The sequence below is a fragment of the Podarcis pityusensis genome (assembly GCF_964106645.2).
Source record: "Podarcis pityusensis genome assembly, chromosome: 17".
Taxonomy (NCBI): domain Eukaryota; kingdom Metazoa; phylum Chordata; class Lepidosauria; order Squamata; family Lacertidae; genus Podarcis; species Podarcis pityusensis.
Window position 1 is genome coordinate 16,602,656 of NC_138042.1, and position 24,731 is coordinate 16,627,386.

Below are 24,731 nucleotides of genomic sequence, written 5' to 3' on the forward strand. Positions count from 1 at the left end.
TTATGAAGGATGTTGTGGCGATCACACAGGGTCCCTGGACGTTTGACGGTCTATTGATCCCTGTGCCACCACTGTGCTCACTTCCCCGCTGCCACCAACCCGTTTCTCTCGGGTACACACGGAGTCCAGACAGTTGTTAACATTAACAAATAATCAATTTTATTTTTATAAGCATGTAAGGTTTCAGTTAATTTTTCTTGTCAGTTTCTTAATCTTAGTTTCTATGCCGGCTTATACCTTTTCTAATAACTGCTAACTGAAGAGGAGGTTAAGGGGTGATATGATAGCCATGTTCAAATATATAAAAGGATGTCACATAGAGGAGGGAGAAAGGTTGTTTTCTGCTGCTCCAGAGAAGCGGACACGGAGCAATGGATCCAAACTACAAGAAAGAAGATTCCACCTAAACATTAGGAAGAACTTCCTGACAGTAAGAGCTGTTCGACAGTGGAATTTGCTGCCAAGGAGTGTGGTGGAGTCTCCTTCTTTGGAGGTCTTTAAGCAGAGGCTTGACAACCATATGTCAGGAGTGCTCTGATGGTGTTTCCTGCTTGGCAGGGGGTTGGACTCGATGGCCCTTGTGGTCTCTTCCAACTCTATGATTCTATGATTAACCCAACTGTCTATCTGACTCCTATCAGTTTCTCTCACTCTCTCATAACACAACTCAACCAACCCACAGACCTATCCTCCCTCTTCCTTCTCCAACTCCCAATCCTCTACTGACTTCCACACAACTCCGACTCTAACTCTAACTCCTCCCCTTGGGTCCCCACTGGCCAATCACATCACACTCATTTAACCCTTTCCTTATGACCCACCTAGGAGGCAATCGCCACAGATGTTGACAAGCTGGAAGGTGTGCAGAGGAGGGAAACCATGAGGATCAAGGATCTGGAAACCATGCCTTATGAGGAGTGGTTGAAGGAGCTGGGAAGGGCCATCTAGTCCAACGCTCTGCAACACAGGAAACTCAACTAAAGCATCCCTGGCGGATGGCCATCCAACCTCTGCTTCCAAACCTCCTAGGAAGGAGAGCCCACCACCTCCTGAGAGAGACCGTTCTGCTGTCGAACAGCTCTTACTGTCAGAAAGTTCTACCTGATGTTGAGTCGGAATCTCCTTTCTTGTCGCTTGAATCCATTGGTTTGAGTCCTTCCCACCAGAGCAGGAGAAAACAAACTTACCGTATATACTTGAGTATAAGCCAACCCAAATATAAGCTGAGGCACTTAATTTCAGCACAAAAAACTGGGGAAACTTATTGACTCGAGTGTAAGCTGGTTCACCACACCACAAACCTGGTGATGGTGGCGGCGGTGGTGGAGTAAGAACAAGCAGCCCAAAAGGGCTCCTTTCGGGCCGCTCGTCCCTCCGTTGCTGATTCTGCCACTCGCAAGAGCAGGCATAGGAGCCGCAGTTGGGAGAGGCACAGTGCAGCGCCTCTCCCACCCGCGGCTTCTGTGCCTGCCCTTGCGAGAAGCGGGCGGTGGGACCAGCGGCAAGAAAGGGCTCATTTTGGGCCATTCCTCCCTCCACCGCTGTCGCCCGCCTCACTCGAGTATAAGCCGAGGGGGGCTTTTTCAGCATAAAAAATGTACAGAAAAAGTCGGTTTGTACTCAAGTATATACGGTACTCCATCTTCCATGTGACAATCATTGAGATATCTGAAAATGGCTCACATATCTCCTTTCAGTCTCCTCTTTTCCAAGCTAAGCGTACCTAGGTCCTTCAACAGCTCCTCATAAGACTTGGTTTTGTGGGGGGATACTCACTGATTTATTTTTTTTAATAATAATAATCTGAGAATATGTACTGTAGTACAGTGGTACCTCGGGTTACATACACTTCAGGTTACATACGCTTCAGGTTACAGACTCCGCTAACCCAGAAATAGTGCTTCAGGTTAAGAACTTTGCTTCAGGATGGTGCAAATCGTGCTCTGGCAGCGCAGCAGCAGCAGAAGGCCCCATTAGGTAAAGTGGTGCTTCAGGTTAAGAACAGTTTCAGGTTAAGTACGGACCTCCAGAATGAATTAAGTACTTAACCCGAGATACCACTGTACATATTTTGAGAGGATTTTTAAAATTCTCAATCTGATGTGGAAACAAAATGCCTTAATCATTCCATACTCAGTTCTTCATACCTGCCTGAAAACAGGATTACAGTGGCAGCAACCATACCAATTAACGTGATTAACCAAGCTTTGTCAAAGTTTAGTGTTAATTAAGGGAAGTAATAGTGCCACTGTATTCTGCTCTGGTCAGACCTCACCTGGAGTACTGTGTCCAGTTCTGGGCACCACAGTTCAAGAAGGACACTGACAAACTGGAACGTGTCGAGAGGAGGGCAACCAAAATGGTCAAAGGCCTGGAAACGATGCCTTATGAGGAATGGCTAAGGGAGCTGGGCATGTTTAGCCTGGAGAAGAGGAGGTTAAGGGGTGATATGATAGCCATGTTCAAATATATAAAAGGATGTCACATAGAGGAGGGAGAAAGGTTGTTTTCTGCTGCTCCAGAGAAGCGGACACGGAGCAATGGATCCAAACTACAAGAAAGAAGATTCCACCTAAACATTAGGAAGAACTTCCTGACAGTAAGAGCTGTTCGGCAGTGGAATTTGCTGCCAAGGAGTGTGGTGGAGTCTCCTTCTTTGGAGGTCTTTAAGCAGAGGCTTGACAACCTGTGATGATTATGAGTTACTCGTGCGTAAACTGGTGCCTCTCTAGGCTAATTTGCCTTGTTAAACCTTTCTGACTGCACAGCCCTTTCTCATCATGACTGTCTCAGTCACTAGCAGAATCCGTCAGTGGGCGTTTCTTGAATCTCTTCCAACATAAGAGTTGTTTGACACCCAATCTCCTCCGCCTCTCACTGCGTGGGAGCCTTCTGCGCAGGGTGGGCGTAGGTAGCGGAGGACCTGTCCCCTCCTCACTGAGTTCCAGTGAAGAGTCCGTGAGCCCTCTCTCCGATTTCCCCATCAGCTCACTTTTGTTCCTGGTGTTGCGCTTAAATGCTTCCCCCTCCACTGAGCTGCTTCTCCCCCTGCTGGGTCCTTCTCCAGCATCATCTAGAAGCCTCCCCTTCGCCTCCCGCTCTGATGTCAGTTCCCTGACACAACCATATGTCAGAAGTGCTCTGATGGTATTTCCTGCTTGGCAGGGGGTTGGACTCAATGGCCCTTGTGGTCTCTTCCAACTCTATGATTCTATGATTCTATGATTCTAAGATAAGAAGAAACATAAATTTTAATCGTGGTTGAGGCCACCCGGGGTTATTTCTAAAGGAAGTGTGAGAAAGTGCCTTAAAACAAAACCGAAGAACCAATTCGACTGCCCAACTACAATTAAGGGTGATAAGGTATCTGTACCAGGCCTTAGAAACCCAGACAAAAGACAGTGAAGACTCTTCAAATGCCCAGAACCAAAAGTTAAAAACTAGCAGAGAGAGATTTAACTTTCAAGCACTGTGGATAATTACACAAGGAAGCACCTAAGACATAACGTAATCAATCCATTGCTATATGGAGTTTCTAAATTGAAATAAGAAATCTCTCTGAAAGATATGCTTTAATCCAACCAGGATGAATTCCATATCCTATGTACACATGAGGTCAGACTAGATAATTGCAGCGGTCCCCCACTGGTCTTAAAAGTGCGCGAATTTAAATTGCTTCCACACTTAATAGTCTACAAGAAGCTAAGGAGTAAGTATTCCTTGGAGAATATCCAAATTATGGTCAGTGAGTGAGACCACAGATAGGTTTAATACCAGCTTGGGCAGATAAAATAGCAAGAGAGCACCTAATACGTTTTGATCCACGGAAGGTTCTCGGAGCAGAGAAAGGGCACTTAAACCTCTCCACTCACCCCATTCTAATCCGCTCGAGCTTTATTGTTCGGTTTAAACTTTCTTTAACCTGAACCTTCCCCCCCCTCCCTCCCCTAACATGTACTAAGAGCAAGCAGGAAAAGTTTTCTTTTTTTAAAAAAAACACCACACCCTAAAATAAACTTTATCGTCAATACAGAACAGTGAGCAGCAAAAGTGAAATAACTGGTTTTTGTAAAGTGGAGGAAGCTTACCGTATTTTTTGCTCCATAAGGCACACCTGACCATAAGGCGCACCTAGTTTTTAGAGGGGGAAATCAAGGAAAAAAATATTATTTCCCCCCCCCCGAGCTTCTCCCTGCTTTTGCGGGAGGTGGGGGAACCCCCTCCCGCAAAAGCCCACAGGAGCTGCACACCCTTTAAGGAGCGTGCAGCTCAAGTGGGCTTTTCTACGAGGAGGGAGAAGGGACTGACGCGGCCAGTCAGTCCCTCCTCCCTCCTGGGGGGAAAGCCAGCAGAAGCTGTGCACCTTGAAAGAGAATTCCCCCACCTCCCGCAAAAGCCCACAGGAGCCGTGCACCCTTTAAGGAGCACATGGCTCCTGCGGGCTTTTCTACGAGGAGGGAGAAGGGACTGACTGGCCACGTCAGTCCCTTCTCCCTCCTGGGGAAAAGCCCGCAAGAGCCGCGCGGAGCTTGTGTGTGGCTCTTGGGGGCTTTTCCTGCCTGCCTCCCCCCTGCATTCACTCCATAAGACGAACACACATATCCCCTTACTTTTTAGGAGGGAAAAAGTGCGTCTTACGGAGCGAAAAATACGGTATCTACAGTTTGTTGTCAGATGGTGACCTGGAGATGGCAAATGTGCTCTTTTAAGTCAGTCTGGATAACTCAGTTGGTTAGAGCATGGTGCTGATGATGACAAGGTTGCAGGCTTGATCCTCTTATGGGACGACTGCATATTCCGGCATTCCTCCTCTTCTCGGCACCACGGGAGGAGGAGGAGGAGGAGGAGGAGGAGGAGGAGGAGGAGGAGGAGGAAATGGCTACTGCAGCCACGACTCACTCGGCTCTGCACTCAGCTTCCTCTGCCCCCTCAACTTTGAGCTGCCCCCCAAAATATATATATATATATATATATGGGGAGGAGCAAAACCACTCTCTCCCCATGAACTGGTGCCCCCTGTGCTAAGCCATAACTTCTTGTGTCATTTCACACTGACCAAAACTGTGATCAATGTTCATGGCAAGCCAAAATTAAACCATGTACATGTCGGCATGCAGAGGGCCGGGAGGCCAGCTGGCTAGCCCTGGCTTGGCTGTCTCCTTCCAGCCATCCCGCTGTGAAGACCATCACTTCTGCTCCAATGTAAATCAGCGACCTGGGCCTCAAAGCCATGGCACACTATCAGCAGATCGAACTGCGCACACCGAATAGGCGTGAGGCTTGTGGAAGCATGCTACAACTAAAGATTTATTAATCATAAATCTGGACAAAGAAACATGTTGTCTCAGAGAGAACAGCTAAAAGCAAAAGCTATACACATAACGGAAGTTCCCAGCAAGCTGTGCTGGAATGTAAACAGACATGTGACATGCAACAATTCCACACTCCTGTTCCTTAAAGTGGAATGGAAATGTCAACAGTACAGTCGTACCTTGGTTCTTGAATGGATCCGTTCAGAGAGTCCATTTGACTTCCGAAAATGGTCGAAAACCAAGGTGTGGCTTCCGATTGGCTGCAGGAGCTTCCTGCACTCAAGCATAAGCCGTGTCGGACGTTCGGCTACCAAAAAACATTCACAAACCGGAACGCTCACATCTGGCTTTGCAGCATTCCGGAGCCAAAACGTTCGAGTCACAAGGCGTTTGAGAACCAAGGCGCGACTGTACGTTCCCCCCCTCCCCAGCATGTTCAAAATACACATAGCAAACATGGCACAAACTTCATGACAGCCACATTGCAATTTAGGCAGGCATTATTTGGGGGAAGGGCCGGGGGGGGGGGAGATGTTACGTAAAATGAAATTTTAAACAGCTAAGTTTATTTTTAAAAAACCCTACTGCTTTGTCCAAAATATATCGGATGTGGAAAATTCAGAGCAAGTTCAATGCTTCATTACAAAGCGCAATGTTAGTATTTTCCCATGAAACGGAATCTGTTTGAGTTGCACAAGTGACTTGAGAAATGCAGATATTTTAAAGTTTCAGAGGAACCCCAATAAAAGGTGATGCGTGCTAAATGGCTCTTGGTACTGAAAGCAACCCAGTGGCTGCAGATCTGTTTTCGGTTGTGCAATGCAAGAACGAAAGCTGCGTGCAACTCCCTAAAACCGCCATCCTTCTGAGCGAAACAGCCATGAGCTGTCATGTTCACCAAGCCACCTGCAGGCCTTCCATTTCTCAGCCTCCATCCTGAGCATGCATGACAACACCATTGCGCACACATAGCAACATCTAAAGCATCATTTGGACCAATAAAGAAAATGCCCCAGGGCTTCTTACCAATACAAGTTCATCCTGTAATTCTTTGTAACTTTTTTCATTATCCAGGAGTCTCTCTGAGAGGTCTGTAATTGCTTTCTTCTTTTCTTCCAGCTCGTCGTTTAGTTGCTTGTTTATGGAGACGTACTCCCTTTCCAGGCTGAAAGACGGAACAGAATTTTCAGAAACACTTTAAACAACTAATATTCAACTCTGTCGTATGTTGTATGAATTTAGTGGATTTTTTACTTAAAAAAAAAACAACCAACGAAGCTGGACAAAATCAGAAAAACATTGATGAAGTGCTAAAAGTGTCGGATATGCTGCAGTCCTAAACAGTATTGTGGTTTTGCATAACAGACAATTTATACGACATGGATGTAATATATTGCCATTCAATTAACCAGGAAATTTCCATAGCACTGAAAATTATTATTATTATTTATTGAATTTATATATACCGCCCTATACCCAGAGGTCTCAGGGCGGTTCACTAAACAAAATCAAAATATAAAATATAAAACCTCAAAATAGAAACAACAACCCAATAACACACACATCCCCAGAAAAACCCCACATTTTAAAAGGGCATAGGACATCAAATAGATCAACCAAAGGCCTGGTTAAAAAGGAATGTTTTTGCCTGGCGCCTAAAGGTGTATAATGAAGGTGCCCGGCAAACTTCCCTGGGGAGAGCATTCCACAGATGGGGAGCCACTGCAGAGAAGGCTCCGTTCTCATGTTGCCACTCTCCGGACCTCACATGAAGGCGGAACAGGAAGAAGGACCTCAGAAGATGATCTCAGGCTCTGGGTAGGTTCACATGGAAAGAGGTGGTCCTTGAGGTATTGCGGTCCTGAGCTGTTCAAGGCTTTATAGGTCAAAACCAGCACTTTGAATTGGGCCCAGAAACCAATTGGTAGCCAGTGCAGTGGGACCAGGATCGGTGTAATATGCTCAAACTGTCTTGCTCCGGTGAGCAACCTGGCCACAGAATTTTGCACTAGTTGAAGTTTCCGAACCATCTTCAGAGGCAGCCCTACATATAACGCATTGCAGTAATCTAACCTTGAGGTTACCAGAGCTTAGACAACTGAAGTTAGGCTGTCCCTGTCCAGATAGGGGCATAGCTGGGCCACCAGCCGAAGCTGATGGAAGGCACTCTGGACCACTGAGGCCACCTGAGCCTCGAGCAACAGCAAAAGGTATTCAGAGGAAGTGTAACCACATTAAGAGCAGGCAATCTCCCACCCATCTGGTCTAGGGGACATTAATGAGCAATGGTAGTCAAGCCAGGTTCATTGTGGTGCCTATCTACACATGCACTAAAAACACATGCCACTAAAAATATTGTAATTTCAAGGACTGACTGCTACAGTTCTAAGAGAAGTATTTTTCATTACAGTCATACCTCTTGTTGCATTTGCTTCAGGTTAAATCTTTTCAGGTTGCGTCCCGCAGCAACCCGGAAGTACCAGAAAAGGTTACTTCCAGGATCTGCTGCTTGTGCATGCACAGACGCTCAAAATGACATCATGTGCATGCGCAGAAGCGGCGAATCACGACCCCGGCTGACGCGGGTTGCGTTCTGCTCATGTTGCGAACAGGGCTCTGGAATGGACCCCGTTTGCAACCAGAGGTACCACTGTATTCTCAGGTCAGCTACAAGAAGGTCTTTTCAGCGTGCACTGAAAAACAATACTCCTCTCAGCCGGTTGTTACAATGGTAAGGTTTAATTTGCATAAGACCAGTGTGAAGATATTTTAAGGAATGAATGACAAGTTTGAAGATAAAGGAAAATATGCAGACTCAAACCAGGGAACAGCATGAAAGTAGTGAAAATATGTAACACAAAGAACGTCAAAACCAAGGATCAGAATGGGGAAGTGTGAGAGGAATAAAACGGATGCCAAACCATGTAAGAACTACCTGAAAGGAAGGCTGCATCCGTATCAGAACGTCTTGCAAGGAAACAAAAATCCAGTTATAAATTAAAATTAAGCATACTGACACATTGACAACCTTAAATGTCCAAGCAGAACCACGGTTATCCCCTTTATATTTTGGTTGGTCACCGAAAGAGAAGTTACCTCTCCCATCCAACTACGCCTACTAGTACTATCATGAAACGTCAAGTCTGTGGAACTTTGTGTTCAGGGTGGCACAATTCAGACGTCACACTAAACCATGGTTTGGCGCAAAAATAGGAAGCCTGTGGTCTTCTAGATACTGCTGGACTCCCAACAGCCAAAGCCAGCATGGGGAATGGTCAGGGAGAATGTGAGTTATAGCCCAAAAACATCTGGAAGACCTCATACTCCCCATTTTCCAGTTTAGCATGATGAGTGCAAGCCACAGTGGCTTTTGCAGTCTGCTCCACTCCTCTTACATCTTCACCATAATCGCATCCCTGTGGGACTTACAACACTCTCAAAAAAATTATGGTTAATATAATGTCGCTTAACGTGAATTTAATTATCACCAAGTGGATACCAATCAAATGGACAACAATTACCAGGCCCAACAAATTCTCACTCATCTCCACTGACTGCTATTAAATATAGTGGGTCCACAAAGCTTTTGGGGCCAGCATTACAGATGTTTTTACAGGTGAGGCTTAAATTATCTTTGAATGCCCCTCATGCTAATATCTGATCACTGTTCACACATACCTAGGAAATCTTTTCCCTATCGAGGGCTGCATTCCCTCAGAATTATCTATCAAGAGTCTCACATCTACATCCACTACATCACGTTAACCTGTTAAACCCATAGGAGGAAATTTTTACCCTCTAAATGTTGCTGAACTACAACTCCCATCAGTCCCAGCAAGCCTGGCCAATGACCAGGGATTATGGGAGTTGTAGCTCAGTGACATCTAGAGGGCCAAGGTTTCCCAACACCTGTGTTAAAAGTAGGAAAACGCTCAGCTCTGTGCTATGTAATATGAACGATTAGTCCATTGTCCAAAGCAACAAATACATACAAATTCCGAATCGGAAAATGAGAGACCTACCTATTGAGTTTTTCGACACTCTCATGAGCTTTGCGCTTCTCTCTGTCATAAGCATTTTCCACCTCTCTAAATTTGCCTTTGATCATTTCCAAGTCAGAAAGTGCTTCTGCTTGGCTGGCCTTCTCCACCTGCAAGGCCCCTTCAAGGTCTCGAATTCTTAACTGCAACGTAATAAGAATCCGTCAATCAACACTCCAAGAAGGGCTGTGTTTTCTTGCTCTACAGCACTTTAATTTTTAGGGAAGACAATAACTGTATCAGTACTGATGGGCTTTTAATACACTTGATACGAGTGCATGTGTGCTTACTCATTCCTTAACCATGGTTAGGGTCAAGAGCTAACCCTGGTTACGTTTAAATGTCACGCCCAAGTGTTCATCTGAATATGCAAAGAGTTAAAACAGGAGCATGCCATCTTCCTGAGTGAGAAGGATTGCTTGAGATCTTCATGCCAATAGTTTGAAGGTCAGAAAAGAATTTTCAAATACATTCCACTGAATGCACTTAGAATGAATTTTCCTTCCCCTTAACCATGGTTCTGTGCTCACTTTAACCACGGTCAGCACTAACCAGTGTTTATTTTTTTTACTCAGAAATTGAAATCAGGGTTTGAAACTGGCATTGGATCAGGAGCAATGCTTGCTAGCATTAACATGGCTGTTGTCAGTGGAGACATTGCAGCAAATTATACTTCGCAGGAGAAGGGAAGGGCAAATTTATGCTGGAGAACAGAGGCACAGGAGAGAAAGAGTGCAATCATATAGACCAGGGATGCCCAGCAGGTTGATCGCGATTTACTGGTAGATCCCCGGGAGGTTTTGGTAGATCACAGTCGATTGATGGGTCCCTTTCATTAGCATTGGTTAAATAGAATTCGGCCCTGCCCCCTCACACCGCCCTCCATTGTTGCACAATCTGCAGAATGGAAGACGGACTTTACTAAGTGGGGCTGTTTTTCCTCCTCCCTTAGAAAAAGCTGAACAACTTTGCCTGAACCTCCCAAAAACGGGGCTTTCCTTCCCCAAAAAAGGTCAATAACTCTGACCTGAACGCACCAAAAACGGGGGTAGATCACTGCCAGTTTTTAATTCTGTAAGGAGTTGGCCATCCCAATATAGACTGTTGACAACCCCCAAATCATGATCAGAGAAAGGGAAATAAAGGTTTGATTTCAGAAGGACTAACTGTTGTCATGGAGCACCTCTGGGGTCTGTGGCACTGTGACAGCACCCTGTGCCAACCTGGGATGCCAAGCTGGTACAGCAGCAAAAGACAGCTCTGTGATGCCACCCACAGCATAAAACTACCATGTTTGCACCTAATACCACATTTTGTTAATAGAACTACTGTGTTAAATATTCAGATGAGACGTAGCTCAGGATGCATTAGTCCGCTCCACCTAACGGCTGTGACAGGTTTACCTGGATTATTTCAGAATTAAATTTTGATTCTAGATGTGCCGCTCTCTCTGCCTCGACGTTTTCTTCCAGTTTCTTTATTCTCAATGTAGCTGCCTAAAAACAGAAATTTCAAGCTGGTTAAAGACGCAAACACCCTGGAAATCTCTCTCAAGTACTTCTTGGATAGATTGCAACGTTGTTTGTTTGCGAACACAATTCAAAACATTGGTAATGACCTTTAAAGCTCTAAACAGCTTCAGCCCAGTATGCCTGAAGGAGCGTCCCCACCCCTATCGTTCAGCCCGGACATGGAGGTCCGGCTCCAAGGGCCTTCTGGTGGTTCCCTCAGTGTCAGAAGTGAAGCAACAGGGAACCAGGCAGAGGGCCTTCTCGGTAGTGGCACCCGCCCTGTAGAACGCCCTCCCATCAGATGTCAAAGAAATAAAAAACCACACAACTTTTAGAAGACATCTGAAGGCAGCTGCGTATGGGAAAGTTTTTAATGTTTGGCATTTTACTGTGGTTTTATAATTTGTTGGAAGCCACCCAGAGTGGCTGGGGAAACCAAGTTAGATCGGCAACATATAAATATATTATGACTACTACTACTACTATTACAGTGGTACCTCGGGTTACATACGCTTCAGGTTACATACGCTTCAGGTTACAGACTCCGCTAACCCAGAAATAGTACCTCGGGTTAAGAACTTTGCTTCAGGATGAGAACAGAAATTGTGCTCCGGTGGCGCAGCGGCAGCGGGAGGCCCCATTAGCTAAAGTGGTGCTTCAGGTTAAGAACAGTTTCAGGCTAAGAACAGACCTCTGGAACGAATTAAGTACGTAACCAGAGGTACCACTGTACTTCAGTTCAATCTACTTGGAATGGCTCTTGAAGATAGTTTGATAACTGAGCTACCCTCAATCTATGAGATGACCAAAGTGAGTGTATTAAGCCAAATCTAGCTCAATGCATTGGCTTTTAGTTAGGTTCTGGATCTATTAAGGATGCTAGTCTTGATCTTGAATGTCCCGTGCTAAGCACAACTGGCAGATCATCTTCTCCCTCAAACTTATTTTTATTAGGGATGCAAGTTCCTTGCTGTATGGAGGGAGGGCTTTCAGTGGTGGAGGGAGGGCTTTCAGTCATGAATGACTCTGGGGTTGCGGCACTCATCTCGCTTTACTGGCCGAGGGAGCCAACATTTGTCCACAGACAGTTTTTCCAGGTCATGTGGCCAGCATGACTAAGCTGCTTCTGGTGAAACCAGAGCAGTGCATGGAAAAACCGTTTACCTTCCCGCCGGAGTGGTAACTATTTACCTACCTGCACTTTGTGCTTTCGAACTACTAGGTTGGCAGGAGCAGGGACAGAGCAACGGGCGCTCACCCCGTCACAGGGATCAGAACCACCGATCGGCAAGCCCAAGACTCAGTGGTTTACCCCACAACGCCACCCGCGTCCCAAGGTGCCAACTTCTATAATAAATTCCATAGAATCCGAGTTGCAATATTATAATATACTAACGATCCAATGCCTTTTTAAGGAGGCCCACTAGATAACTTGTCTTAATTTTTTATGGCAAAGAAATCCTCCCTATTTGCCTTCCGGTCTATGTTTACTCATCACTCTTCTGATACTTTCATTGTCTGCCAATAGTATTTTGAAATCTCTCAGTGCACATGCTATAAAGGTAAAGGGACCCCTGACCATTAGGTCCAGTTGTGATCAACTCTGGGGTTGCGGCGCTCATCTCGCTTTATTGGCCGAGGGAGCCACCGTACACCTTCCGGGTCATGTGGCCAGCATGACCGAGCAACGGGAGCTCACCCCGTCGCGGGGATTTGAACCGCCAACCTTCGGATCAGCAAGCCCTAGGCTCTGTGGTTTAACCCACAGCACCACCCGCGTCCCTTCATGCACATGCTACTTTTCTATAACAACGGAGTTGGGCTCCTTTAGGGAAGAGAAAATGACAGGAAAGTCATTTATTGGCATTTGTGAAGACTTTTATTTTTTAGAATTTTTATTGCAAAGTAAATACATCAATACCAAGCCATATAGAAAGAATAATATAAAGAAAAAGGAAACGGGGGTGGGGGAATAAAGAAAAGAAAAAAATTGTGAAGAAAAGCAGACAATAAAAGAATAAAGAAAAGTATATTTCAATACAATAAACACGGTTTTACAAAATAATAGTAATAGACTTCTATCACTCTCACAACACTTCCTTCCACATTTCATGTGTTATCTGTATTTCAGTATTATGTTCATCTTATATATAGATATGTGTATGTATATATATATACACCGTATTTTTTGCTCTATAAGACTCACTTTTCCCCTCCTAAAAAGTAAGGGGAAATGTGTGTGTGTCTTATGGAGTGAATGCAGGCTGCGCAGCTATCACAGAAGCCAGAACAGCAAGAGGGATTGCTGCTTTCACTGTGCAGCGATCCCTCTTGCTGTTCTGGCTTCTGAGATTCAGAATAATTTTTTTCTTGTTTTCCTCCTCCAAAAACTGGTCTGGTGCGTCTTATAGAGTGAAAAATACGGTGTGTGTGTGTGTGTGTGTGTGTATACACACACACATATATGTTTCCCTTTTCCATTCACGAGGTCATTCTAGACACAGCCAAATTTTTACATTAGAACCTTGTCTTTCTAAATAATCATTCAAGCACTTCCATTCCTTCTTGACTGTATTCACTGACTTTAATCTTATATCAGTCAATTTGTGAAGACTTTAATAAACTATTAAGAACGAGGAAATGGTTAGATGTTAAACAGCCTTGAATACTCTTGTATAAAAAACATTTTTAAAAAACTTAAATTAAATTAAAGCCTTCATCACTTGACCAGGAATCCACGTCTCCACAGTACAGCTTAAGATTCTGTTCTTGATTCTTTACCAAGTTGGGAAATATCCATTTCTGATTTCTCTGTGGCTTCTCTGAAGTCACATGACGCAGAGACACATTTACTGCATATTAGAGCACAACCAACAATGAAGGATATCACCAAAGACCCAACTGGCACAGTCAAGGTTTCAGGGGTGTCAGTGGTAAAGAAATAAAGTCTTATATATAAGGTCTTCAGGACCACCGGCAAAGCACCAGGCCTGCTGGCTTATGTAAGCAACCCAGAATTTGTTTATCCAACAGATCTGACAGCGCGTGCTAACATCAATATAGAAAAATCCTGAGGGAGGCTGGAGAGATGTGTCTATTTATAGCACACATTGCTTAAATAAGCTCAGCAGCTGATAGACCATGTCACAGACCAGTCTTCCCCCAGATGTTGGAGGACTCCAAATCCCATCAGTCTCAGCCAGCTTGGCCAACAGAAAATAGTGAGAGCTATACCCCAAAACTTTGGGACGGGGAATTAGATCACAGAAGGGTGCTATAGATCACAAGCTAATTGAACTGGCAGCCCCTTGAGTCACGAAACTGAACAACCCCAACATTTGGTTTGAGCAAAAGACATAGGTCCATCTTTCTCCACCCGCTAATGTTCTGAACATACTTTCCTCATACCGTTTTGAGGCACTCTTAATTTACATTTTGTATTCTGTTTTACACTTTTTGCATTTTCAGACCAAAGCGTGACAAGACTAAAAAAAAAGAAATTAAGGCAATAGTATGCTTCAAAACAATCATGGGTCCTGTGAATGCCTGGTCTTACACTAATAAATAAAATAGCACATTGGCCATCTTCTGGTTAAAAGATGCAAAGGAACATTTAAGCGGAAAAGGGTGTCCGAAACTCCAAATAATTGTTCTATCAAGACGTCTACCAAAGCATAAACGAGCCACAATCGGACGCTCGGGTTGCAAATGTGATCAGTGCGGGAGGCACATTCGCAACCTGCAGCGTTTGCAACCCACAGCGCTGCGTCTGCGCATGCGCGGGTTGCGATTAGGTGTTTCTGCGCATGTGCCGAAACCCAGAAGTAACCTGTTCCGGTACTTCTGGGTTCGGCGTGGTGCATAACCCAAAAACGTGCAACCCAAAAGATTCTGTAACCCGAGGTATGACTGTACAGTGGTACCTTGGGTTACAAACACTTCAGGTTACAGACTCCGTTAACCCAGAAGTAGTACCTCGGGTTAAGAACTTTGCTTCAGGATGAGAACAGAAATCACGCGGCGGCAGCAGGAGGCCCCATTAGCTAAAGTGGTACCTCAGGTTAAGAACAGTTTCAGGTTAAGAACGGACCTACAGAACGAATTAAGTTCTTAACCCGAGGTACCACTGTAGTCTACCTGTGATTTAAAAGGTGATAGTTAAATTATGGATGCTTACCAATAAAGCAAAGGATACTGGAATAAATATGACCTCAATCTGTAGAAATCTCATCAAGTTTCATGGTGTTAGCCAACGAGGCAACTTAGCAGGGACGAAACTAAGCCCTGGTGATTTCAATGGGACACAGCCAACTGTCTTTGGATTGGGTCATTGACTTGGGTCATTGAGTAGAAGAATTCAAGTTACAAGGCAGAGGGTTGAATCCCAAACTGTCTGTGCACTAAAAGAATGAACGTTCGCTCACACAACGGGGCTTCCAACTCCTTCCTCTTACAGCCTTCAAGGGCTCTCAAAATCTGCTCCATAGCATTGGGGGACCCCTCAGAGCAGGTTCTGGGGTTGCACAGGGAACTGTAGCCAGGGGGGAGTGAAGTCCCATTGCACCAGGCAAGAAGTTCGCTGGCGCAAGGTATCTTCGTTATTCTTTTAGCGAAACTACGCTATCGAGTCCGCAAATTAGGAAGCAAGATTATACCGAGCAAGACAACTGGTCCATCTACTGTCCCCCTGGGCCAACAGTGGCTCTCCGTGATTTCAGGCCTTGGGTATACTAGGGAGTGAGCCGCAAAAGCAAATTGTGTGGCTCTACCACACACAAAAAAAGGGTGAAGGGAAGAAAATGAACATTTCTTAGGCTTACTTCTTATTTTACTCCTGCCAGTACAAAGCTTCCTTAGGCTTCCTTATATGTCACTTCCTTATATCACTTCCACAAATACATCACTTCCATATCACTTATATGGAATATATAAGTGATATATCCACAAACATTATGGAAATTATATGGAATATATGTAATATATCCACAAATATATCACTTCCTTATATCACTTCCACAATATATCACTTCCATATCACTTCCACAAAGCTTGCTTATATATCACTTCCGGCACAGTTGAAGTATCTTGTAAGGATGCCATGAAAAAACATGAAGGAAAATGGCTACATGAAACCCTGTGAGCAGAGGAAAGCCTCTCTGTATTTTTTAAATAAGCAGACTTTTCTTTTTGGTCAAGTAAGAAGCCAGTTAACAAGATTCCTCTGGTTTTTATTCTGTGTTTTACTGGAAACTGGAATTTACTATTGCACTTGCAATTGAGATTTTGCTGTTTGCAAACTGCTCTGTTTTTGGCTTGTCTTCAGACGAAACGGGGTGTGGGTGGGAAGGTTTAACAAATAGAAAAAAGTAATATGTGAACCTTCAAGCTCAGAAACTAGCTGCTGAATGGCAAACAGCACAGGAAAGCTACTGCCTTCATGCCCTCTATGTGGGACTTCCTGCAATCATCCCAAAAGGCCACACTGGAGGAAAGGATGAGAGGCTTCCAGCCAATATTACCGGTATCTTATGTTCTCTTGAAATCACCATTACTTTCCAACCAGTGACATTTCCTTTCTACACCCACCAGAGGGCACCAAAGGAACACCACAAATCTTCCTTATAGCAGCTGGTCGACATGTGCTCTGCTTAAGTATCTCTCAAACTGCTATATTTTTTAATAATAAAAAAAGAGTTTAGAAAGCTATTCCGGCAACCATTTCTACTACTTTTCACAAACACGGTGCCTTTTGCTTCATCTACCTCGCCATCATCTCAGACTACAAAGCTGCCCAATTAGGGATTTAAAGACAACCCTACCTTGCAAACGACAATTTGTTGCTGCAACATCTGCTTGCACCTTTTTTAAAAAAAATATTGGCAGAAAGGGGTAGCCTATATCATAGAACAGTGTGCCTTTTTAAAAAAAAATGTACCGTATTGGCCCGAATATAAGCCACACCCGAATATAAGCCACACCTTTAAAATTGAAGGGGGGAGAGAGGAAAAAAGAGAGAATAAACTCCAAATATAAGCCACTCCATTCCTCCCTGTTCCTGGCTGCATACCGTAAGGTGGCGAGTATAAGCCACACTTTAACTTTGGAATTTGGGGGGAAAGTGAGGCTTCTATTCAGGCCAATACAGTAGATGCCCAACATCTCCCAGCCCTGAAGAATTATAAACATATGCTTTTTTCTCCAATTAAAAAGAGGGGTGAGATAGCTCACCTGTGGCCTTGCAGAAGTTGCTGGACTACAACACCCCAACATCCTTGACCACTGTCCAAACTGCTTGGGGCTGATGGGAACTGGAGTCCAACAACATCTGGAGGTCCCCACACTGGAGTGGCAGCTGTTTACACACACTCCACTTACACATAGGGCTGGGCGACATCTGGTTTCCAACACTGCAATATACAGTATTTTTTGCTCTATAAGACTCACTTTTTCCCTCCTAAAAAGTAAGGGGAAATGTGTGTGCGTCTTATGGAGCGAATGCAGGCTGCACAGCTATCCCAGAAGCCTGAACAGCAGTGCTGCTTTCACTGCGCAGCGATCCCTCTTGTTGTTCTGGCTTCTGAGATTCAGAATATATTTTTTCTTGTTTTCCTCCTCCAAAAACTAGGTGCGTCTTGTGGTCTGGTGCATCTTACAGAGCGAAAAATACGGTATATCACCAGCTAAACGTCGCGATATATAGACACATCATGATGTCCGAAGTAAGTATGGAGCTATGCAGAGGCCTTGGCCGGCTTCACGGTTTTCCCACATTGCGATTTTTGCACAGAACACGTACCCAAACGTCGTGATTTGCGATATACTGCCGGTTATGAAACCGATACCATGGTAGGGACTTCAAACCGGGTTTGGACGATACACGGGATAACCCATATTGAGATCCTGGAGGGCTGCCGGTTGGTGTAGACCAGGGGTCAGCAAACTTGTTCAGCAGGGGGCCAGTCCACTGTCCCTCAGACCTTGTGGGGGGCCAGACTCTATTGACTCTATTTTTGGGGGGGGGGGGCGAATGAATGAATTCCTATGCCGCACAAATAACCCAGAGATGCATTTTAAATAAAAGGACACATTCTACTCATGTAAAAACACGCTGATTCCCAGACATAGCTGTCAACTTTTCCCTTTTCTTGTGAGGAATCCTATTCAGAATAAGGGAATTTCCCTTTAAAAAAGGTAAATGCTATGTTCCAAGGCCATCCGCAGGCCGAATTTAGAAGGCGATTGGGCCGGATCCGGGCCCCGGGCCTTAGTTAGCCTACCCATGGGGCATACAGTACTGTGCTGGATGGGACAATGGTCCGACAGGCACCTTCCCGTATGTTCTGGCAAGCTGTCAGTCCCCAACACCAAAGCACTTCCGAGAACGGGGGGGGGGGGGGGAGAGAGACACTTGCCTCAAGCTCTTTCTTAAGCCGGGCCTCTCGCTCGGCGCTGAAGTCGAGTTCGCTGGCTTGCTGCCTCAGCCCTTCGGCGCAGCTGTTGTGTTGCATCTCCATGTCTTGCATTTTCTGGTGAAGGCTCTGCATTGCGCTGTTGCTGTCCTGATAGAACAGAGAGAGAGGTAGAGAGAGAGGGAGGGTGATTATTGCTTGAGCCACAAGCAGAGAAGTCAAAAGAAGATGACTCCCTTAGTAAAGGTAAAGGTAAAGGGATCCCTGACCATTAGGTCCAGTCGTGGCAGACTCTGGGGTTGTGGTGATTATCTCGCTCTATAGGCTGAGGGAGCCGGCATTTGTCCGCAGACAATTTTTCCAGGTCATGTTAAGAGGGAGATAGTAAAAGCACAACGTCAGGCAATACCAATGAGACGGAAACATGGAAGGTGCCTAAAGAAGCCAGGGTGACTATCTAAAGAACTTTTAACTGAGTTAAGATTAAAAAAGGATGTGTACAAAAAATGGAAAAGGGGGGAAACCACCAAAGAGGAATTCAAACAAATAGCCAGCACGTGTAGACACAAAGTCAGAAAAGCTAAAGCACAGAATGAACTCAGGCTTGCTAGAGAGGTTAAAAGCAACAAAAAAGGCTTTTATGAGTATGTTCGTAGCAAAAGGAAGAACAAAGAAACAGTGGGGTCACTCAGAGGAGAAGATGGTGAAATGCAAACAGGGGACACAGAAAGGGCTTTACTCCTCAATGCCTTCTTTGCCTCAGTCTTCTCCGATAAAGAAAACAATGCCCGACCTGAAGAATTTGAAGCAAATGATTCAGCAAGGGAAACACAGCCCAGAATAACTAAGGAGATAGTACAAGAATACTTGGCTAGTTTAGATGTATTCAAGTCTCCAGGGCCAGATGAACTGCATCCAAGAGTATTAAAAGAACTGGCAGATGTGATCTCAGAACCACTGGCAGTCATCTTTGAGAATTCCTGGAGAACAGGCGAAGTCCCGGCAGACTGGAGGAGGGCAAATGTTGTCCCTATTTTCAAAAAGGGGAAAAGAGAGGACCCAAATAATTACCGCCCAGTCAGTCTGACATCAATACCAGGGAAGATTCTGGAGCAGATCATTAAGCAAACAGTCTGTGAGCACCTAGAAAGGAATGCTGTGATCACCAATAGTCAGCATGGATTTCTGAAAAATAAGTCATGTCAGACTAACCTGATCTCGTTTTTTGACAGAATTACAAGCCTGATAGATGAAGGGAACGCAGTGGATGTAGCCTACCTTGATTTCAGCAAGGTATTTGACAAGGTGCCCCATGATATTCTTGTAAAGAAGCTGGTAAAATGCAGTCTTGACTATGCTACCACTCAGTGGATTTGTAACTGGCTGACTGACCGAACCCAAAGGGTGCTCATCAATGGTTCCTCTTCATCCTGGAGAAGAGTGACTAGTGGGGTGCCACAGGGTTCTGTCTTGGGCCCGGTCTTATTCAACATCTTTATCAACGACTTGGATGATGGACTCAAGGGCATCCTGATCAAATTTGCAGATGACACCAAACTGGGAGGGGTGGCTAACACCCCAGAGGACAGGATCACACTTCAAAACGACCTTGACAGATTAGAGAACTGGGCCAAAACAAACAAGATGAATTTTAACAGGGAGAAATGTAAAGTATTGCACTTGGGCAAAAAAAGAGAGAGGCACAAATACAAGATGGGTGACACCTGGCTTGAGAGCAGTAGATGTGAAAAGGATCTAGGAGTCTTGGTTGACCACAAACTTGACATGAGCCAACAGTGTGACGCGGCAGCTAAAAAAGCCAATGCAATTCTGGGCTGCATCAATAGGAGTATAGCATCTAGATCAAGGGAAGTAATAGTGCCACTGTATTCTGCTCTGGTCAGACCTCACCTGGAGTACTGTGTCCAGTTCTGGGCACCACAGTTCAAGAAGGACACTGACAAACTGGAACGTGTCCAGAGGAGGGCAACCAAAATGGTCAAAGGCCTGGAAACGATGCCTTATGAGGAACGGCTAAGGGAGCTGGGCATGTTTAGCCTGGAGAAGAGGAGGTTAAGGGGTGATATGATAGCCATCTTCAAATATATAAAAGGATGTCACATAGAGGAGGGAGAAAGGTTGTTTTCTGCTGCTCCAGAGAAGCAGACACGGAGCAATGGATCCAAACTACAAGAAAGAAGATTCCACCTAAACATTAGGAAGAACTTCCTGACAGTAAGAGCTGTTCGACAGCGGAATTTGCTGCCAAGGAGTGTGGTGGAATCTCCTTCTATGGAGGTCTTTAAGCAGAGGCTTGACAACCATATGTCAGGAGTGCTCTGATGGTGTTTCCTGCTTGGCAGGGGGTTGGACTCGATGGCCCTTGTGGTCTCTTCCAACTCTATGATTCTATGATTCTATGATTCTATGTGGCCAGCATGACTAAGCCGCTTCTGGCAAACCAGAGCAGTGCACGGAAACGCTGTTTACCTTCCCGCTGGAGCGATACCTATTTATCTACTTGCACTTTGATGTGCTTTCGAACTGCTAGGTGGGCAGGAGCAGGGACCGAGCAATGGGAGCTCACCCCCTCACGGGGATTTGAACCGCCAGCCTTCTGATCGGCAAGTCCTAGGCTCTGTTGTTTAACCCACAGTGCCACCCGCGTCCCTGACCCCCTTAGTGCTAAGGACCAAAGAGAAGGCCTGCTTTGGGGTTCCTTTGAACATATTAGACCCCTACCGTCAGTAACCACGCAGTCAAGCGTCACACCCATCCCAAAGCCCCATCTTCCTTGTCCTAAGGCTGCGGTCCTAGTCACAATTATCCGGAAGACTGTTCCATGGAACCGGAGCTTTTTTTAATTAGTTCTGGCCCCTCTCAGGTGGGCGCCATTGAATAAGGAAGGTGCTCATGACGAGTTCCAGCACCTCTTTTTCTAGCAGAATAGCACTGCATGCAACCAGTAAGGCTTATAAGAATTTGGGACTGAAGTGTTTGGCAGAGTTGCCCAGAGCTTCAAAGACACGTTAAGTGCTTCAAGGTCATACTTCTAAACTGGTTTACATGTCTATGTAAGGAGCAATGTGCTTGAGTATTCTTTTTCTCCACCTGCAATACATAAATTCCTTAGTAACTTATTTCTACCCCACCTTACCCTCCACAGACCTCCATGTGGAGTTTATGGTTCCCACTGAGGTACATTAGGTTGATTTGTTTGTTTTTATAAAATTTAAATACAGTTGTACCTCTGCTTACGTATCCCTCCGCTTACGTAAACTTCAGGATACGTGAGCGGCAAACCCGGAAGTATATTTCCGGGTTTTTGCCGCAAGCGCATGTGCAGAAGCGCTCTACCACCATGTGTGCGTGCGCAGAAGCCGTCCCCTCCAGTTGCGGAAACCTCGGGATCCGACCAGAGCTCCAGAATGGATCCCGTACGCAACCGGAGGGACCATTGTACCGCCCTCATCATAAGAGCTCAGGGCAGTTTGAAGAATAAAATACAGTGGTACCTCAGGTTAAGTACTTAATTCATTCCGGAGGTCCGTTCTTAACCTGAAACTGTTCTTAACCTGAAGCACCACTTTAGCTAATGGGGCCTCCTGCTGCTGCCGCACCGCCGGAGCACAATTTCTGTTCTCATCCTGAAGCAAAGTTCTTAACCCGAGGTACTATTTCTGGGTTAGTGGAGTCTGTAGCCTGAAGCATATGTAACCTGAAGTGTATGTAACCCGAGGTACACTGTACAAGATAGACAAGTACATAAAACGAAACAGCAAAACTATAACCCTCCCTTCCCACAATCGCATTTAAAAGGCTGTAGAATATTATTCGGCCCAAGACCTAGTTAAAGAGGAACATTTTTGCCTGGTGCGTAAAGGTGTATAATGAAGGCGCCAGGTGAACCTCCCTGAGTAGAGTGTGCCACAAACGGGGAGCCACTGCAGACAAGGCCCTGTTCTTGTGTTGGCACCTTCCGGACCTCATAAGGGGGTGGCACAGAAAGAAGGGTCTCAGAAGATGATCTCAGGGTCTGGGTAGGTTCTATTGGGGGAGAGGCAGTCCTTCAGGTATTGCGGCCCTGAGCAGTTTACAGTTACAGTAATGGCTGGCCCAACACTACCTAGTGAGCTTCATGGCTGAGGAGCAGGGGTGGGATCTGAACCTGGAGGTCCCCAATCCTAAGCCAACTCGCTATCCATCTGGTTTCCACAGTCACACAAAAAAGAGCCGCAAAAACAAAAATGCAAAATAGCAAAAACAGACAGACCTTAGTGTAACACTCAAAATGGAAGCATAACACTCAAAACGGAGCACATTCGGCTTCTGAAAAAGGTTTGCAAACCGGAACGCTTACTTCTGGGTTTGCAGTGTTTGGAGTACCAAGGCGTTTGAGAACCAAGGGACCAATGCAAAACCAAACACATTGCACAGCTTCCTTTCCGGAGAGTGTGCCTTTACAGTAGATGAGAGGTCAACCTGCAAAGCAAACTGCAAAGAATTTGGGCATTTGTATTTAGGCCTCGCTTCTGCCAAATCATTTGCTGGTCGCGAGCATTACCTGCTACTTTTCTGCGCCTTTTAAAAGCAATGGAGTGAGAGAACAAAGATGGCGGAGCCAATACAGAATGCTTCAACTTGAGATCCCTCCCAAAGTAGAAAAAGATGTACAAACACTACTATGTCAGAATCTAAAAAAGCTATAAAATGATGAATTTTTAGATAGAAGAATGGAGGCCTTCGGGGGGCTTTTTTTTAAAAAAAAAATAAAGTTAAATGAAATCATGGTCAGGAGTCAGGTAAAAGCAGCGATAGAAAAACGATACAGTAATTGTAACAGAGAAACTTTTCGCAATAACAATATACAGTGGTACCTCAGGTTAAGTACTTAATTTGTTCCGGAGGTCCGTTCTTAACCTGAAACTGTTCTTAACCTGAAGCACCACTAATGGGGCCTCCTGCTGCTGCCGCGCTGCCAGAACACAATTTCTGTTCTCATCCTGAAGCAAAGTTCTTAACCTGAAGCACTATTTCCGGGTTAGCGGAGTCTGTAACCTGAAGCGTATGTAACCCGAGGTACTACTGTAATGCAGAAGTAAAAAAAAAACATTGTGGAGCCAAGGGTGGGAAGTCAGCTTACGAAATAATGTAATGATTTGATTTGAAGGTTTTTTGAAAGTATTTGAAAGATTTAATAAAAATTATATATATATATTTTAAAAAGAATCCAAAAAGGCATTTTCCCATGAGCAAAATACTCAAAAGGCTAGATCTGCTTCTTCTTCCTGCAACGTATTACAATCAGTTTAGCAGAGAGAATATTGTGTATTGGTTATCAGTTTGGCTGTGCGTTCAGCAAGCTCGTAAAAAACAACTTCCGCGGGGCATGTATTTACCGCGGCTGCTTAACTGCCCAATACAATGCTTTCTCCATCATTAATTTCTAAATGTGTTGGTCTTGTTTTAGCTCCTCTGTGCGGGGGAGGAACACACATATAATTAGCTCGTTGGGCTGATAAGACTTCGTTGTGGAGATCAGGGTACTTAAGGCGGCATTTACAGCTACCCGTGTAGTTTCCCCTGCAGCACTGCTTCTTCGCGGTCTTAATCTCAGACTCAAGTCGGCTCAAGGAAAAGGTTGCTGCAGGGTCACAGCCAAGGAAAAGAAAAGAAAAAAAAACCCTCCAGAGCCAGTGTGTTAAAAGAACGCAGGCAAGAAAAAAGCATGCAGCCTGAGCTCTTACGACAACTTGGACTCCTGATCCCGTCACAATTGTCAGCGTGACACAACAGTGCGGAAAGCTTGACCCCTGCTTCCCACACTAACAGGATATCTTAGTTCTAGGAACAAAGAAGCTCTTCTGGATTCTCGGAGCACTCCGTTCTGACAGCTGCCCAGAACCAAAACAGATGACACCCTGATATAACTGGAAAAACTACTCTGAAAACTTATTGTTCCAAAAATGCAACCTTCATCTGGTTGTAAATAGTAAGATTATACCAGCAAAAATGAGTCTTTCTGTAAAAAAAAATAAAAAAATAAAAAATTAAATCAAGTCTTACTTACTTACAAGTAAAACATTCCTAGAATGGACATGCTAGGGGGTTGCTTTGTACCAGCAAGGATGGTGATGGCCAAACTTGGCCCTCCAGCTGTTTTGGGACTACAACTCCCATCATCCCTGACCACTGGTCCTGCTAGCTAGGGATGATGGGTGTTGCAGTCCAAAAACAGCTGGAGGGCCAAGTTTGGCCATCACTGAGCCAGGAGAAAACTTCCTGTTTCCTCCCGAGCTGGGACAAACGTCCTCTGCATGTGACTAGATATGGGAGTGGTCTCATCTGGGCAGGTGAGCACACCTCCTTTTGCTCCTCTTCTCCATTTTGCTTTTCTGCGTTTTAGGAGAAGTGACTGCTCAGTCGCACTCACTTAGGAACTAACTCGCTTATGGGATA

General features: G+C 45.1%; 1 protein-coding gene across 1 annotated transcript in view; it reads right to left on the minus strand.

Annotated features, from left to right (window-relative positions):
- The window catches only part of CCDC171 (coiled-coil domain containing 171), a 205,439-nt gene that overhangs the window by 163,957 nt on the left and 16,751 nt on the right, over nucleotides 1-24,731 (minus strand). The window contains exons 7-10 of the mRNA XM_080988549.1: nucleotides 18,272-18,422; nucleotides 10,756-10,844; nucleotides 9,335-9,495; nucleotides 6,339-6,477 (exon numbers count right to left, since the gene is read on the minus strand). Coding sequence (XP_080844675.1) covers nucleotides 6,339-6,477; nucleotides 9,335-9,495; nucleotides 10,756-10,844; nucleotides 18,272-18,422 — 540 coding nt within the window. The remainder of the gene's footprint in view (nucleotides 1-6,338; nucleotides 6,478-9,334; nucleotides 9,496-10,755; nucleotides 10,845-18,271; nucleotides 18,423-24,731) is intronic.